The sequence below is a fragment of the Schistocerca cancellata genome, chromosome 4 (genome assembly GCF_023864275.1).
Source record: "Schistocerca cancellata isolate TAMUIC-IGC-003103 chromosome 4, iqSchCanc2.1, whole genome shotgun sequence".
Taxonomy (NCBI): domain Eukaryota; kingdom Metazoa; phylum Arthropoda; class Insecta; order Orthoptera; family Acrididae; genus Schistocerca; species Schistocerca cancellata.
This window is the reverse complement of record NC_064629.1, coordinates 554218348-554237007: the sequence shown is the minus strand read 5'-3', so window position 1 is coordinate 554237007 and position 18660 is coordinate 554218348. Positions and strand designations below refer to the sequence as shown.

Below are 18660 nucleotides of genomic sequence, written 5' to 3'. Positions count from 1 at the left end.
GGAATCAGTTGCTCTAAATTATCATATTATTCATCACTGCGAACTGCCACTGCAAGATCTCCATCCTCATTGTTTTCTTCATGCACTGTTGTCCAGAGACTTGGTGTTGATGCTCACTCCTCTGAATTTTTGCATTCAAATCTCATATTAATAACATCAAGTCATACCTACATATTGCAAAACATACTTTTCCCACATCTTCATAGAGCTGTTCTTTTATTATATTTGCCTTTTCCTCTGTTGGCACATGTGCACTTACAACTGGTATGTTCCTAAATTTCCCTCCTATTCTAAGTCTGCACATTCTTTCATTAGTGGTTTCAAATTCTAATAAGCTTTCTCTAGCTTTCCTGGTTATTATAAGCCATGTTTCAAATTGGCCAGTTTCCTGTAGCCCTACAACATCATGCTGAAATATTAAGATTTCATTGGCTATGTCTTTAATTTTTCCAGGCTGAAGCACCATCCTCACATTCCGTTTCCTTTGCCAGGGTCATGATATGTATTTCCCATCCAGTATTTGAGGCTTCTGTTTAGTTTTAAAAATACCCTTTCTTTTACAGTATTTAGTTAGTATGGGGTTATCAGCCCCAAGCCCAAACCTAGCCTGGAGGACAGGACTTGTATCAGGTTTACTCCTTTAGGGAACCTGGCTTCATCATGCACCGAGAGCACTGCCTGCGCTACATTATGGGACACACATTTTTTGGTTCCTATGTCAAGATAATTCCAGCTTAGGTGACCCTACCAGCAGCTATGCGACCACCAGCACAGTTCTTGACTTTGTCAGGGTACGTGAACCCTTCCATCTGGCACTGAAAATGCCTTCGATAAGGTGGTGTCCCCTGAGAAGGTCAATCAATATTGTACAAACTAAACAGCTGTAGCCTATCAACTGTAGATCATAAAAATGGGAGGATGACATTTCAGGGTGTACACATGGACAAGGAAAAAAATTCCCAGATTTTTTTCCTGATATCCCAGTTAATAGCACACTTTTTACCAGGTGAAAATATACTTTTTTTTTTTGTAATAAGTGACAGTATACTTTCCCTCAGAACTGGTATACTTCTCAGTCCTTTGAGTGGTAATTGTTTTATACACTAGTGCAGAACATCCAGGCACCTTAGAAAAAAGACCTTTGATGTGCTGTAACATGTACACTGCATTTTCATATTAAAAAAGTACAAATACAAAAATAACAGCACCTTAGCTTCTGAAGCACTGAAATTGAGATAGCAATGTGTTCTTTCAGCCAATGACAGCTCACATCACATGATCTCACCAGCCAATGACAGTTGATATTAGGAGGATAGGACATATGATGTAGTCAGCCCACAGCAACATCACTGTTAAACTGTGCAAACACAAAAATAGGAAAAGGTAATGGTTTAAATTAATATACATAGAGCCTAGCTGCAAGAAAAGCTAAGCTTCAAATATAACAGAGATCTTTTTATGCATGTGTTATCATTTAAGATATATAAAACACAAATGTGCAGTAAAATTTTAAATAAGGACATAAATGTCAGGTCTTTTCAGTCCAAAGTTTTTCTAAGTGAATGGTCCTCAACGCATTAATCTTTGAATGAGAGTAGAACACTCCATGATTTAAGAAATCCATCACACATTCTCACATGTAACATAATTCAACCTAGTGTAAAAGGAAATTTATTTTGAAAGTAATGCTCCTCATACCTCCATTCGCAATATTCCCCTGCAACCTGTTAGAAAGATAAACAGTTGTGAAGCCACACGTATCAAAAGCAGTTTGTTTTTATGAAGTATTGCATAGTCTTTGTCTTAAAGCATTTGACACATGTTGCTGTCAATAGATGTTTGTGTATGCACTGTGTTTTATTGTTGTAAATGGAGCATATTCTTTGCAACTAAAGTTTTATTTTGGCGTTTTTCTCTCATTTATGTTTTATTGCTGAATATTATTCTGCAGTAGTGAGCTAAATTAAAATTCATTGTTAGATCATCAGTTCTTACCACTCAAAATTACAAAAAATAAACTGAAAACTAAAATGAAGAAAAATTCCTGGAATTTTAAAAAAAATTCCCATATTTTCCCAGTTTTCTCAAAGGTGAGAAAATACCCAGGTTTTTCCTGATTGTCCCAGAGTGTATACACCCTACAATTGCCTACCACCCACAGACGAATGGCCTCATGGAACATTTTAATAACATATGGGCAAATATATTTTTGATGCATAGTGATGAACAGACACACCAGGACATGATACTGCCTATCATGAAATTCACATGCAACACAGAAAAAAAAGACACTACAAATTGCTTGATATTTCCCTCATCCACAGCTGAGAAGCTGCTACTAAAAGGTATGTCAAAAAATGATGTGTAAGCTACATCTGAGGTGACCTTGTGATGAAGCAAGCTGGAATAATTTTAATTCCCTTCTTGTTTTGCCACCTGCCTCCTTAAATTCGCTTTTTCACTTTTTACAATTTACTATTGACAGAAATGAATATAATCTGTATTTTCATAAAAGAGAAAAGTTGGCCCTCAGATTTAAAGAATATAACACCAGATCTAATTTTGTGCTTAGTTTTATGTAAGTAATTGGTTTTCTAATTTATTTTGTCTATTACTAGTTAATATCTTTCATTATAGGGCAAAATCAGTAATTGTTTCATAACTTAAATTCTATTGTTGACATAAAAACAAATGTAAATTCTGCACTAAGTATAAACATTTGGAGGAACAACTAATAGTATTTTTAAATGATCCATTGGCTCTATTCAAAAACATGTTGGCAAAACCAGCCCTTCATTGATTCCAAAGCAATTAACAGTTTTGTCAAAAGTATTGTTTGCATAACTATATTTGTTACTTTCATGATTTAAACAAATAATTTGGCCTAAACCTCATAGTAGAAGAAACTGCTAAAAAGAACCAATTTTTCGATGTATTCAGTTAATTTAATGAGTTAATTCCTAAATGTAATTTCTGTAAATTTAACTTTGAACAATGTGTAGTTTCAGTGATGATATAGATAAGGGCTAGATTTTTGGTCACAAGACAGTCAGCCCATGAGTTTTCGATGAGTAACCTGTACTGGTTATAACAACAACAATGGTTCAAATTAACTGTGGAATAACTGTTAAACAATTATGGCATGTTTGAAAATGATGACAGTATCTGCTCCACATGTACCTGATTATTCTTCAAGAACCGTGAACTTTGTGGTATGTTTTTACTGCTCGTAGATGTTCAACAGCAAACTATTACAGCAGTACATAGAGTTTTGCCTGCAAACTATTAATGAGGCTAATTGAAGGTTAAATAAGAGTGCACTGGCCATATAACTGTGTATCATTGGGGGTTGTGCAAAGTGAAAATTAAGGTACTGTAAAATGTAACTGTGCATCTGTCAGCTACATCATTTAAAGTAGTCAGTGTCCGAATTCACAACCCATTTTTCAGCCAGTTTACCAACACAGTACATTGACACTGAGTACAACAATCAGCAAACAAAGAATAAATAAAGCAGGAGAGACCGCCACAACCTTTTAGAGATTATTACATCTATGTGAAAGGTCAGGATATCAGAAACATTATCAAAGTGCTACATTAGCACATATTGAATCCTATGTCACATGTCAGACATCACTTACAACGTTGAGAATGAGAATTCTACATCAATGAGACAGAAATGCAGAGATATCATTTATGCACGAGGACCTACCATTGCCCTGAAGTGCCAGTAAATGGTGCAAGGTATATCAAGACCTACCCAATGACTGCAATTGATGGAAGTAACTTCATCTGAATGTTACTGGGATCATATGGGCATGAAAATATGATGAACACTAGGATGTAACAGCAACACCACATGAAGGACCACTGACTAGATCTGGATTCAAGAAGTTATAGTAGACTCTGAAACAGTGGGCAACTGTTTTCATGGATGGGGTGCAATGTTGAATGTTGGGTATCATCCATCATTGTGTATGGGAAGTTGTCAGTGTCTGATGTGTGTGTGTCTCTGGTTTGATACCTGTCTCCTATAATTACTCATCATTTAATATTTGTGATTTTTGGAAGGTCCTGTAACTCATTTATTTATGAAATATTTGAACTTGGTAAAACATATGTGCTTCCACAGAGAGGCTCTTGTTGATTATCCTGTTCTTAAAACTGGTGTTTTATTCCATATTCTATCTAAAACTTAAGTTTTTCTGAAAGAGTTTCTTGACCTACACAATTAGAGGCCTTGTACAAGTATTAATTTCACCTCCAACTAATGAGACTTACTGTTATGTCACTGTCCTGGTTCTTGTGATTTTTCTTTCAAGAGTCAACTGCCTTCAGTTCAATACCTGGAATTAGAACTGCAGTTTTGATTTACTTTTACTACTTCAAGCTACTGCCATACACTTAGTGTTTCTTTTGTGACCTAACCTTCTGCCTTTAATTTTTTTCCAATTCTCACCATCTTATTGTAAAAATAAACACATCTATAATCAGGTGAAATATTTTTTGTTCTCTCCAACTAAAGTATGCAGGAAAATGTAAATAGCATATTGAAAGTTAGATGGTGAATTTGTTGCCTCCAAGGAACGTTAGGCACTAATATCTGTTGATATTTTATAGATAAAGTATTTGTGTATGAGACATCTAGAAGGGTGAATGGCCTGTTGCTATTCACAGTGTACATAAAAAGTGTAACCTACAATATCAGTAGCTGTCAAATAGTTACATGGAATATCTTTGAATTGAATGTGCATACTCTCATGGTGATTTCACATATATGTGCCACGAAGTAGTGTCATGTACATAATCAAACTATGCAGAAGGAAAAAGTTAAAACTCTTGTGATCAATATTTGTTTAACTGAAATGACTTCAATGTTCATCCAATATTCATTCTTCATAATCTTAAGAATCTTGTACTTTGTTGATTATTTTTTAGTCAGGTAATATATAAGGAGGAGTGCTTCCCAAACACACACACACACACACACACACAACACACACACACACACAAGATATACTACTATGTATCAGTTTATCCATAATTAGAAAGTAAGTTACTCCGTAACTACAGGATAAAAATGGTAAACAAAACTGCTCTCATTGTAAGTGGTCTGTTTTCCCTTATTTCACTGTCTGTGCCCTTCAAATATGCTATTTAAAATAACAATCAGTAAAATGTTAATAACATGCATAAACCAAAAGTATAAAATCATTGAAAAAATTTTCTGTATGTTGATCATTGATTTCATAATGCCAATATCCACTCATTTTTCAGGTAATGTTACATCTTGAAAATGGCCTTACTGTAGATTGAAACCAAACACACATGTTTAAACAAACAAATTGCAACTATTTTGTTCTTCACAACCATTTTAGTCAACTAGATAATTTATCATGAAACCTTATTATGTGTCACAAGCAATGTGGAACTGTACCTCATCAAAAAAGTCCAATCAATGGCAAGAAAACAGGTAATCAATTGGAAAATGAAAACAACTGCCAGAGCAGACTAATATTGGAAATCTGTAGTTGAATTACAACAGTAAAAAAGGTGACTGTTGTTATAAGGGAAGAAATAATATTAAGAGAGTTTATGACACTTATGAGCTGCATACCTGGCTCTTGCCCATCTATTGCTGTCGGTGTTATTCGCTTTATGGGGAATCCATCTTTATCGATACCATTTATCTGAAAATAAAATATGTAGAGATCATGATTCCTATATCAATAATTAAAATTGTTTTGTAAAATTTTATTCTTTAATTCACTCCACACATTACAACCAATCACAAACAATTGAATCACATGCACCACCCTAGTAGTATGAAGTACCCTCTTTACCACTGAAGATGGTGGCAACACTTCATGGGATGGGCTCCTCAAGACACTAAAATCCTTACAGAGCCATCCATGACTGCTCAACTATCACTTATAATTGATTGAGGTTGGCAGGTTTTGTGTACATATTGTGCTGAATAGCACTGGGATCAGGTAACCAGGTCATACAAGTACTCTCATACCCATGAAATCGATGAAGGTATAGGTTTTCTGCAGGGTTCTGTGGGCTAACAGATGAACAGAATCAGACATCAGATTGTTGCATTGGTAAGAGACAATAGTGCAGACATATCCTTTGTAGAACACCTCTGACACCAAAATACCTTCAGCACTTGCCTGAAAAAGGCCTTATTGGCATGCAGAAAGTAGCACATCATGTGGTGTTAGGTACATCTGATATTAATGTGTAACATTGTGTATGATTAAGAATCAGCCCAGTGATCTTCCATCATAATTTAAGAATCCAACGGTGGTGTTTTGCTTATCTATGTGCCCTGTGATACATCATGAGCAGAGGCATATGTAGTGGCTTCTGTACCCAGTATTAAACAAATGGTGCTAGATGAAATGACTGCTCACAACTTCTTGTGGCCCAGTACTGAAATGGCAAGGGATTTGTTGCACCATGCTCCCTTTACCCACTGTTACAATCCACAATTACCATCGCCAATGCATTGCTGGCTAAGCCAGTGCCTAAAGCGGCAGCAGTTTTCCCAATTCGAACTTTTATGACTGGCTAAAAATATGAAGCTCCCAGAAAGGTGGAGTATGTGAAGTTATTTCAGTGATTACACAATCAAGTCAAATTTACAAAGAATTTAGCAGAATAAGCTCATTAACAGCATGATGTTGCAACCCCTCTGTCCTGGATGCATTCAGTGATTCATTTGAGTAGGGTTTCATAAACCTATTGTATCCTCTCCTGAGACAAGGTGACACCAAACAGATCCTTGATATATTCAGTACTGTACCCAGGGTGGTGTAGATGTCTGAGCTGGTCCCAACACATTCTATGAGGGACAGGTCTGGTGATCTTGCTGGCCATGGGAGTACCTCAATGTCACACAGTTCATAGACACATGTCAAATGTATGGACAAGCATTGTCCTGTTGAAAAATGGCACCACAATCATGTTGTATGAGAAGTTGTGCTGTCAAAGTTCCCTCAATCACTACCAGTCATGAACTGAACTCGCATCCAATGGATCCCCACACCATGACACTAGGAATAACATCACTGCTGCCATACCAGCCAATAATGGTCATCCAGGCTGGTTAAGGACCATGGTTCATCACTGAATACAATGTGATGACATTCATCAGCATTCCATGCTTCTTAGTCACAGCACCACTTGAAACGCAGCCATTTGTATTGTGTTGTTAATGGAAACCTACTCTGGGGGGGTAATTCTGTAGCCCGGATACTGCTAGTCTTCAACCAGTGGTGCTGCTAACACTGTCTCACTGGAGTACAAATGTATTAGCTGTAATGGAGAGTATTTTGAAGGGGATATGAATGTTTTGTATACAATTTGAAAATATATAGCTTTTAATATATATATAATATATATATTACGACACTAAACTAATAAAATCTGGTTGGCATTCTGTCTGACACAGAGCACTGCAACATTAATCATTTACATACTCACCAACAGTGTATGTGTGTGAAGTTATATTGACATCCAACAACATCTTCGGTGTGTTTCACTTTTTTGGTCAGACAGTGCACTTAGACGGAGGTACACCAGAAATTCATATTTGTAATAAATGTGAATACAGGTGTGAATTCTGCCTCAATGTGTGAAAACTCAGAATTACCTAACAGATGCTATTTGTATCCAGATGAACTATTTTATCAGACAGTTTGAAATAGCTTTTTTCTGCAAATAAATAATGAAAATGTAATGAGTTTTCAGTTACTGGTATCTCAAAATATATGGTGAAGATCAGTTTGAAAAGAAAATTATATGTAAGAATTCATTTGCGAAAGGAAAACCTCACCTGGGCATTAAAGCAACAATTTATCAATATTATTGCACTCATAAGTTATGCTCTGGTGCAATATAAACAGTGAGCAGTTAAATGGTCTCCATAAGATACGTGCTGCATTTAGCAACATAGGACCAGGCAGTGGAACCTAGTATCTTACAACAAAGAAACATTTGTTTGCCTGCTAGCTAAAGGACAAAAGCTGGTATAATGTGAATACTTTAAGGTGGCAGTTTTAGATCGTGTGTGTTTTGAACTAGTTTTGTGTATGATAGTGGTACAGGTTGGGTCTGAACTACCCTGTTTATGACAACTTCAGCAAAAAATTGCATGGTAGATATTATTGAATCCTTCATGTACTCAGCTTTTCTATGCATTGTGCATTGCTCATTGCTTTCTTTTCTTATTTTGAAATGAGTGAAGACACTAATTCAGGTCCATCGAGGAGTTCAGTTATGACTTCCACAACACCAGAAGGAATCACTCTAATCATGAGCATTTCACAGAAACACAGAACCTGAGAGTAGCCAGCCTGCCCCACATGAGGAATGGGAGGAGGTTGTTTCTTGGGTGGCCTAAGTCCTCGTTTGTTTATTCTTGTGGCTAACTGTCACATTACAGTGTCTACGCTCTGTACTAATGAGCAGATAGAGTTATTTTCAGTTTTCCTTCTACTTTAAGCATCTTGTTGGTTCTGTCTGTAGCATTGTCAAGTATGGGTCACATGGCTATGAATGGCAACAAAAGGGCTCTGCAATATCCTAATCGTAGCTTCTATGCTACAGATGATATGAAATCAATATTCTGCAGATTTTGTAATTATTGAATTGGTTAGGAAAAGAAAAGTAATGTTGAGAAACGTTTCAGTTCTGATAAGCACTCTCTTCAACAGCAGAAAAATGCAGCTGATTCTCAATAGAAACAACCATTTGGTGGAAGCTTAGATAGAACCAAAAAAGGAGAACAAGCGAGAAAAAAGAAACTGTTGAAGTCTGTGGAAAAGCAAACATTTCATTCAAAAAGCTCTTATTATGAAGGATAAAACTGTTTGTTCTATTTTATTATTATTTTACCTGCAATCATCACCTTGTTTTTGAATAAATTTCAAAGCCGTAAAGCTTTTTCTTTAAGTACATAGTGTGGCAACTTTCAATTTTGTATATCTAATCATTAAAAAAATCTAATTGCACGAACAAATAGATGTTAATTTTGCCACATATAGATGCTACAGTTTCAGATTACTTCTTATGGGAATTTACCTCAAGATAAAATAATTCATTCGGTGGCATGAAAAACCCACGGTACAGATGTTTCTTTTTAGATACAGGCTCAAGATTGATCTCCTGTATCACGTTTCCTTTCATATCAATTATCTTCAGTTGTGTTAATTTTGATATTTTCTTCTGATGTGTGGGTTTAATCAGTACTGAATTATAAGCACCTGTAAAATTTGGGATTTTTATATTAAAATGATGTTACAAATTATTGGATTAAAAATGACAGGCCACCATTAAGCTAAAGTAAAAAATACAAAATACTGCACACAGAAAAATGGTGAAGTGATTTACACAGAACTCAAAGAAAGTAGATTAACAAAAGCTGCAAATTATGAGGCAACTTTAACGCAAAAGTAGAATAGGAACTACAAAGTTAAACATCAACAGAAAGACAGGGCTCAACATTTACATCATCGAGACAAGGAGTACCAATGGGTCCAATAAATGGGGTCAAATACACTCATGCACTCGGAGTCATCGCATGGTGGTGTAATGTTACAACTACTTTTTATAAACATTGGAAGAATTTAACAAGTTTTTAAAAAAAGAAAATTTGTAATGTTTGCATGTGAGTGTATATGTGAAACTGAGAGGAACACACTGAGAGGTACTATTTGAAATAAGTGGAGATGCTCCAGAGCTGTGGCACGATCAGCACACATGAACACATATTGAACACTGATGGTGTCTGTCACATACACTCAACTACATTTGCTAAGTTGACTAGTGATGGAAGTAAATTCAGTCATGGGCAGACAGTTCAAACGTATACTGCAAGAACAGGACAAAGTCTTTTATATTTTATTGCAATTATTTTCTAATGTCATTATAAATATGCAGGTATGACACAGTTATTATAATGATTGTGAGCTGTACCTACAGGATGATTGAGAAATTTATATATTTTAACATTTTGTATTTATATTTTCACTAAAGATGTACTTTTTGGCATAGGAAGTTGTTTGAAAATTGACGGACTTGTTCAGAATTAGTCACCATTAAGGAATATCTATGCATCTGTGGAGGAAATTGTTGCACAGTTTGTGACTGTCCTGAGCACTTTCAAAACATAAGTGATCACAGATATGAAAGATGAAGAGAAAAAAATATATTCAGTGCTAAAAAAAAACCTATCTCATTTGACAGAAGTTATGAATGTAGATTATGTGAATATACTGAAGCACAGGGAGGTACGCTAGAGTAAATGAAGCAACAAGTTCTGCATAATAGAAAATGAAGGGTATACAGATATAGATAAACAGCTAATTGTTTAACAATGGTACTTACGCAAACAGAAAAATATGTTGCAGGCACAAAGACAACAAAAGAAAGAAAATCTCAAATGGAACAGGGCAACTTCTTTTCAATTTGGATAAAAAAAATATATATATATATGTATACATATTCTTCTGCATCTCATTTTTCTGCTTCATGATGAACAGTCTATCTTCTAATTAATGGTCATAGTATCTGTGATAGTCTGAAATTAAGTAACCACTGCACAATATTCAAACAGTTTGCAATAAAAAAATGTGAGTTGCTATGGGTTTACATTTGGCTCCTGTTAGGTCATAAAATGCAGCATACAGAATACAGCTAACATATTATTTCTTTAAACAAAAGACAAGATCTATATCTATCTCCAGACATGAGAAAACATATATGTAGTGCACTCACCTCTGCTCCCACACCCAAACAATACAGGAAGAGTAACTGTTCATAGGATCAACTGTATCTCATACACAGTTCAAGTTATCGATATGCCTTGATGGCACACATGGAGTACAGTATTTTCCCATGTGATTTATACATAAAACTTTGTTATCTACTGACATACTAATAACCACAGATTTCTTTCAATAAGATTCTAGAAGAATGTATTATTAAGTAAGCAACTGAGGAGAAAGCATGTCAATAACTAATGAAAAAGCTCATTGTCAGTATAAAAATAAACATGTGATTTCTTCACTTATGTCATCACAAACCAACACAAACTCTCATTTCACCTTCCTTGCATACTATCAGTTGTCAAAAAGTTGTTTCAACATACTAAACTATTTATGAGATACGATGGATCTTATGAATAGTTACTCTCACTGAATTGCTTGTGCACACACACAGAAATAAGAGTACTACACACAAACCAATTTCTCAAGATTGGAGACAGATATAGATCTTCTCTAAGTTTAAAGAAAAATGGAGTGTGTTACATAAATTTCATATACAGCAAAATAAGGCCCAACATGAACTAAACATAAACTGATGAAAGTAATATTTTCTTTGTAAACTATTGAAATTTCATGAAGTGAGTTACTTAATTTTGACATATTACAATAACTATGACTGTTAACAAAGATACAGGGAGTTTACCATTAAGCTGACAACTGAGACTATAGGATGTGGAAGCATCAAATTTTTTTACTGAATGGTTTCTATAAAATGGTCTGAGAAAGATTGCAGAGTAGCCAGCAGGTATGAGACAGTTTACTCATGCAGGTACTAATGCAGCAACTTACAAGTTAAACAGCATCCTCTGTGTGCACCATTATGCACATATAACTGTGTCAGGCTAAACATGAAGTCTGCATGCAGACGACCAGCTTCCATTGTGTTCTCACACTCTCAGAGAATGACAGTGTCATTGGCAAACTAAAATTTTTTATTTCATCTTCCTGAACTTTAATTCCCTTTCCAAATTTCTCCTTTGCTTTCCTTACTCCTTGCTTAACATACAGATTGAATAACATCAGGGAGAGGCTTCAACCCTGTCTCATTCCCTTCTCAATTACTGCTTCTGTTTCAAGTCCTTCAAATCTTAGAACTGCAGTCTTTTTTCTGTACAAGTTTTAAATAATCTCCCACTCCCTGTACTTTATCCTTGCCACCTTCAGAATGTCAAAGAGTTTATTCCAGAGAACACTGTCACAATCTTTTTTCAAATTAAGAAATGCTATACATGTAGGCTTGCCTTTTTTCAGTGTACATTTTAAGTTACATCAAAGGGTCAGTAGTCTCATGTGCACGTACAATTCCCTTGAGTCCAAACTTACCTTGCCCTAGGTCAGCTAACACCAGATTTTCATTCTTCTGTAAATAATTTGGGTCGTTATTTTGCAGCCATGACTGATAGTTCTGTAATAGTCACACCTCTCAGCATCTGCCTTCTTTGGAATTTGAGTTATTACATTTTGCAAAATGTCTGAGGACATTTCACCTGCCTCATATATAGGGTGTATCAAAAAGAATCATCTGATTTGAAAAAATCATAACTATTATGTTATTTGAGATCTGTGAGTGAACAATGCACTGTTGGAAAGAGCAAACTCTCAAGTTTTACATGGTTCCCACTAGGTAACGGCAGTGTGTGCCCACTTCAATTCTAGTAAAAATGGTGTCAGGATGTCAGAAAGCGTGTTGTGTTCTATGTTTTGTGCAGTGATGGTCAGTAAGAACTGCTCAGCATGACTATCATATTAGCTCCTACAGCACAGAGCATTAGACGATGGCATGAACAATTCCAAGGAACAGGTTGTTTGTGTAGAGGCAAATTGCCAGGCTTTCCCCCGAGTGTCTGACACAGACATCAAATGCATCCACCAAAGTTTCACAAGGAGTCCACAGAAATCCATTCGCCATGCAGCTCGACAGCTCAACATGCCCCCGATGAGCATCTGGCCTGTGTTGCGTTGACATTTAAATGTGAAACCACACAAAATTCAGCCACTGCAAGCTCTTCTTGAAAGTGACAAACAACAACATATGGCCTTCTGTAATTCTGTTCTTGGCAAGATGGAGGATGACAGTTTTCTTCCAAGTTTAGTATTTAGTGATGAGGTAACATTCAATTTAAATGGAAAGGTGAACCATCATAATGTGAGAATATGGGGTATGGAACAACCACATGAAGTTGTACAATGTGAGAGGGACTCCCAAAATTAAATGTGTTTTGTGCAGTTTCACGGGAAAATGTGTATGGTCCAGCTTTGTTTGCCAAGAACACTGTTACAGTAAGCACCTATCTCGATATGCTTGAGAACTTTCTTTTCTCACAGTTGGAAACTGATTCAAATAACTTCATTTACCGACAGGATGGGGCACCACCACACTGGCATCTGAAGTGGAGGAACTTTTAAATCAAAGGATTACTGAACGATGGATTAGTCATACTGGATCAAATGATTCAGCTTTACATACTGGCCTCCAAGGTCACTGGACCTGACTGTATGTGATTATTTCTTGTGGGGGTTTATAAAAGACTCTCTTTATGTGCCTCCACTACCAACAACAATGAATGAACTGAGACATTGCATAACAGCAGCTATGGAAGCTGTAACTCAAGACATGCTTGCTGCAGTGTAGGAACAATTTGAATACTGCATTGACATATGCCATGCATCTCAAGGGGGGCATATTGAACAACTACGAAAAGGTATGAAAAAAAAAAAAAAAAAACTCATTGAGTTTCCCATTCAACAAAAACAAAAATCATTGTATATGTTTATTAGTTTCAGAAATATAGTTGTGCCAAATCGGATGATTCTTTTTGATACACTCTGTATTTTGCAAGCCAGGTGGAATAGTTTTGTCTTGGCTAGCTCTACCACAGGTGTCTATAATTCTGAGGGAATGTCATCTACTCTAGGGGACTACTTTTGGTTTATATCTGTTAGTGCTCTGGTGAATAAATCTCACAGTATCACATCCCCCATATAATTTTCATGTACTTTCTCTTCATTTTCTACAATATTGTCTTAAAATTAATTTTCCATATATGATCCTTCTATACATTCCTTCCACCTTCCAGATTTCTCTTCTTTGCTTAGTACTGGCTTGCTATACGAGCTCTTGATATTAATAAAGTTGCTTCTCTTTTCACCAACAGCCCCTTTAATTTTCTTATAGCCATATTCCATCCATCCCCTAGTCATGCATGCTTATAAAGCCTTTCATTTCTAGCTATTACTGCTTAGCCATTTTATACTCTCTCTCAATCTCATGTTTTAGATGTCTGTTATTCCCTTTTGCCTGCTTCATTTGATGCATTTTAATGTTTTCCTCTACCATCAATTAAATTCAATGCTTCAGTATACATATGTATTGATCTACTAATTTATGTCTGAAATACACTGCATGTGTAATTCAAAATAAAGTGACTCATTTTGTCCTGTATACAGAGAGCAGGAAGTGAAGGGTAGATTTTACCATCCCATCAACAATGTCACTTGAGCCTGAGGGCTACTTAGCAGGACAATAAAAGGGAGAGAATTGATCTTTATCATGCTGAAGGAACAATTTTAGCATGCACCTTAAATGATTCAGGGAAACCAGAGAAAACTTATAGCACAATGATGAGATAAGTATTTGAATTACAGTTTTCCTGATCCTAAGTCCATTGTGTTTCACCTGTAGTGCCACCTCACTCTGTATGTTTCTAGAAACCTCAAATTATTTACACAAAACCATGTCTAACATGCTTGTAAGAGCAGAAAAAAACCAAATTTCATGTTTCCTGTTAACACATGCAGCTCTATGCCTAGACTCTATAACATGGCTATGAAAATCAGGAATAAATTACATATGTGGTACATGATGAAATAATAGGTATGGGTTGAGGATGGAGAGGTAATGGGGGAGTGGGATGGAACAGAGAATGGAGGAGAGACTACAGAGAGAATACTGAACTAGAGAGAAACAGGAAGGGGTGGTAGGGGGGAGGAATAGAGGAGGGAGTGAAATAGGAGGTGGGGTGTAGGTGTGTTTGGGGGGTGGGGTGGGAGGGGGGAGAGGTTTCTAGCTGAAATTGAGGTCAGGTGGCTCGCAGGATTGAAGGATGTATTATAATGATTACTTTCATCAGTGCCATTTACAGAAGATACAACTGGAAATAGGATTCAAATTACACAGATTGTGAAGCAGCTATTGAAGTTGAGGATTTTTTTCTCAACGCTACAGGTCATGCAAGTGTCTCTCATAAGAATATAATCCATGTGAGAAGGGTCCGAGGCAGGTGTGGCATTATAATGTACCAGGATACTTATTTAGAAGATTGTGTGGGAGGTGAAAGGATTTTGGGAAGGAAGTGCCTCACATTGGGACATGATGAAAAGTAGTCCTGGTTGAGGATGTAGTTAAGCTGTTATGCTGTTCCAGGTGGGGTGGTATTTCATATGTAACGAGGGGGGGGGGGGGGGGAAACTGGGATTAAGTGTGAATATGGCATGGCAGACCTGACTGTGTGCTAAATTGAGGGGTACAATGTAGCAGACCAAGATTCGACTATTGGACAATGTGATACACAGAAAAAAAAATAGATCATGATGTATAATAATTCATCATGTAAACATTTATGTACCCAGAAATAGCAAATAAGCAGCCTCCTACTTAAAGGAATGAATGGAGACTATCTAGTTCTGATATGATGAACGTAGGGGAATTATGGGAAAAGTTTAAACTGATTGTAAATCACACTCTGCAGAAGTCTGTGTAGAATAAGTGGATTTTGGGTGGTAAAAAATCACATTGGTTTAACCAGAAGATTAAGAATATGTTGCAGAAGCAGAGATTGTTGCACTCTCAGTTAAGAAAGAATGTGGAAATGCTGAAAGGCAAAAGTTATTAGAAATTCATGCATCTAAAAAAGATTGTTGCACAAAGCATACAACTTCTAGTGTCAAATCTTAGCGAAATGCATTGCTGAGAACCTGAGAAAGTCCTGGTCCTATGTAAAATCACTAAGTGGGTTGAAGGTTTCTAGTCAGTCACTCATTGAGCAATCTGGTGTGGCAATAGAAGACAGTGAAAGGAGCCCTTAAGTTTTAAATTTTGCATTTAAAAAGTCACTCATACAGGAGGATCATACAAACATACCATCATTTGACCATCACACAGACTCCCATGTGGAGGCAATAGAATTAGGCATCCATGGAATTGACAAGCAACTGAGGAAGTTGAAAATAAATAAGTTGCCAGGTCTGGATGGAACCTTAGTTTGGTTTTCCAGAGATTACTCTCCAGCAATTTCCCCTTACCTAGATCATATTTATCATGTAAGCTCTCACCAGTGCAGAGCCTCAAGTGACTGGAAAAAAGTTGAGGTGACTACTGTTTGTAAGAAGTAATCTGTGACTGCTTGCTGATGATGCTGTAGTGTACAGGAAAGTGTTGTCATTGAGTGACTATAGAAGGATACCAGATGATTTACACAGAATTTCTCTTTGGTGTGACAAATGGCAGCTTGCTCTAAATGTAAGTTAATGTGGAGGAGTAGGAAAAACCATCCTGTAATTTTTTTCCAGTATTAGTGGTGTGTTGTTTGACACAGCCATGTTGATTAAGTTTCTAGGTGTCATTGGAAAGCAATATGAAATGGTATGAGAATGTCAGGTCAATGGAAGGAGGGAGGGGGGGGGGGGGAAGGTAAATGATAGACTTTGGTTTATTGGAATTATAGTAAAGTGAGGCTCATCTATTAAGGAGATGGCATGCAGAACACTCATGTAACGATTTATTGAGTACTGCTTGAGTATTTGGGGCAATCACCACCAGATCAGATTTCAAGGAGCAAAGATACATGATTTCCTTTATAATCGAGTGAAATTCAAAAAGTTATGAGCCTTAGACTTCTCCGGTGAATGAGAATGATAAAATACCTTGAGCAACAATCACAGACACCCTCAAGACATCAAGATAAGTATTTAAAAATAGTGTATTATTTCATTCTCAAAAAACTATTTTCCTTTCACTTACAGATAATGCTTCAATATTTAGAGTGCAATGCAATGTTTGACCTAATAGTTTAATGTATACAAGAAATGTGAGCAGAAATGTTACAGGAGATAGCATCAATCTATGCAGCCTTAGTAAGACATTTTGAATACAGAGCAATGGATTGATTGTCACTGCAGATGCACTATCTGCGAGTAGATAGTTTGTATGAGAGAAAGTTTTGTTTAGGAATGATTGGCAGCTATCAAAGTAAAGGCACTGTTGTTAGTTGGTAGCTTTTATATGAACAGAGGGTTAAATGTTGTCATTTGAGAGTTGGAGCTAAATGTCCAGGTAGATGGTACCCTGAGCCAAAGGCCACCAGTTGAAACACACTGGAGTAAATGTGTTAAGATCGAACGGGGATGACAGTATGGTGTCTACACCCTGTATTCAGAGCATGAAGATACCATCAACAAACCTGCAACATATACGTGGCTTACAATATTGGGTAACTGGAGAAGATTCCTGCAGATGGCTTAACATTTATGATAAAATTATTAATTTTGAAACCAGAAAAAAACACAGCAGGTCATTCCCCAGAACTCAAACTTATAGTTCTGTACTGCTTCTCATTTATATTAATGATGAAGCACAAAACTCTCACTGCACTGTATGTCTGCAGATAACACCTCACCCTTATTCTTGGCAAAGACAGTAAGAAAATGTTGACTTCTTCACACTCAATATAACTGAAGTGTGTCCCAGTTTTAAACTGAGTGTAAATTATAAATGTACACACATCAAAAAGAGTTTTGTATAACCTCGGTTCTGTGAGTTCAGGAAACTGTACAAAAAATTGGAATAGAGATCAACATAAACATCATTTTTGCTCTTCTTATTGCTCATGAAAACCACACATTGAATGTTAAACCACCATACAGCAAGACCTTCAAAGGTGGTGTTCCAGATTGCTGTACACACTGGTACCTCTGATACCCAGTAGCATGTTCTCTTGCATTGATGCATGCCTGTATTTGTCATGGCATACTATCCACATGTTCATAAAGCACTGTTGGTCCAGATCGTCCCACTCCTCAATGGTGATTTGGCGTATATCCCTCGGAGTGGTTGGTGGGTCACATCGCCCATAAACAGCCCTTTTCAATCTATCCCAGATATGTTTGATACAGTTCATGTCTGGAGAACATGCTGGCCACTCTAGTCAAGCGATCTCATTATCCTGAAGGAAGTCATTCACAAAATGTGAACAATGGAGGCATGAATTGTCATCCATGAAAACGAAAGCCTCACCAGTGAGCTGCCAATATGGTTGCACTATGGGTTGGAGGATGGCATTCACGCATCATACAGCCATTACGGCACTTTCCATGACCACCAGCGGTGTACATCAGCCCCACATAATGCCAACCCAAAACGACAGGAAACCTCCACATTGCTGCACTCGCTGGTCAGTGTGTCTAAAGTGTTCAACCTGACCGGCTTATCTCCAAACATTTCTCCAACAACTGTCTGGTTGAAGGCATCTGCGACACTCATTGGTGAAGAGAATGTGATGCCAGTCCTGAGCAGTCCATTTGGCATGTTGTTGGGCCCATCTGTACCATGCTGCATGGTGTCGTGGTTACAGAGATGGACCTTGCGATGGACGTCAGGAGTGAAGCTGCGCATCATGATGTCTGTTGCGCACAGTTTGAGTCATAACACGACGTCCTGTGGCTGCACGAAAAACATTATTCAACATGGTGGTGTTGCCGTCAGGGTTCCTCCGAGACTTAATCTGTAGGTAGCAGTCATCTACTGCAGTAGTAGCCCTTGGATGGCCTG

At 36.9% G+C, this 18660-nt stretch overlaps 1 protein-coding gene across 1 annotated transcript in view; it reads right to left on the bottom strand.

The window, feature by feature from the left end:
• LOC126185204 (hemicentin-1-like) overlaps positions 1-18660 on the bottom strand; it is a 747875-nt gene that overhangs the window by 557725 nt on the left and 171490 nt on the right. Inside the window, exons 6-7 of the mRNA XM_049928085.1 lie at positions 9091-9272; positions 5618-5690 (exon numbers count right to left, since the gene is read on the bottom strand). Coding sequence (XP_049784042.1) covers positions 5618-5690; positions 9091-9272 — 255 coding nt within the window. The remainder of the gene's footprint in view (positions 1-5617; positions 5691-9090; positions 9273-18660) is intronic.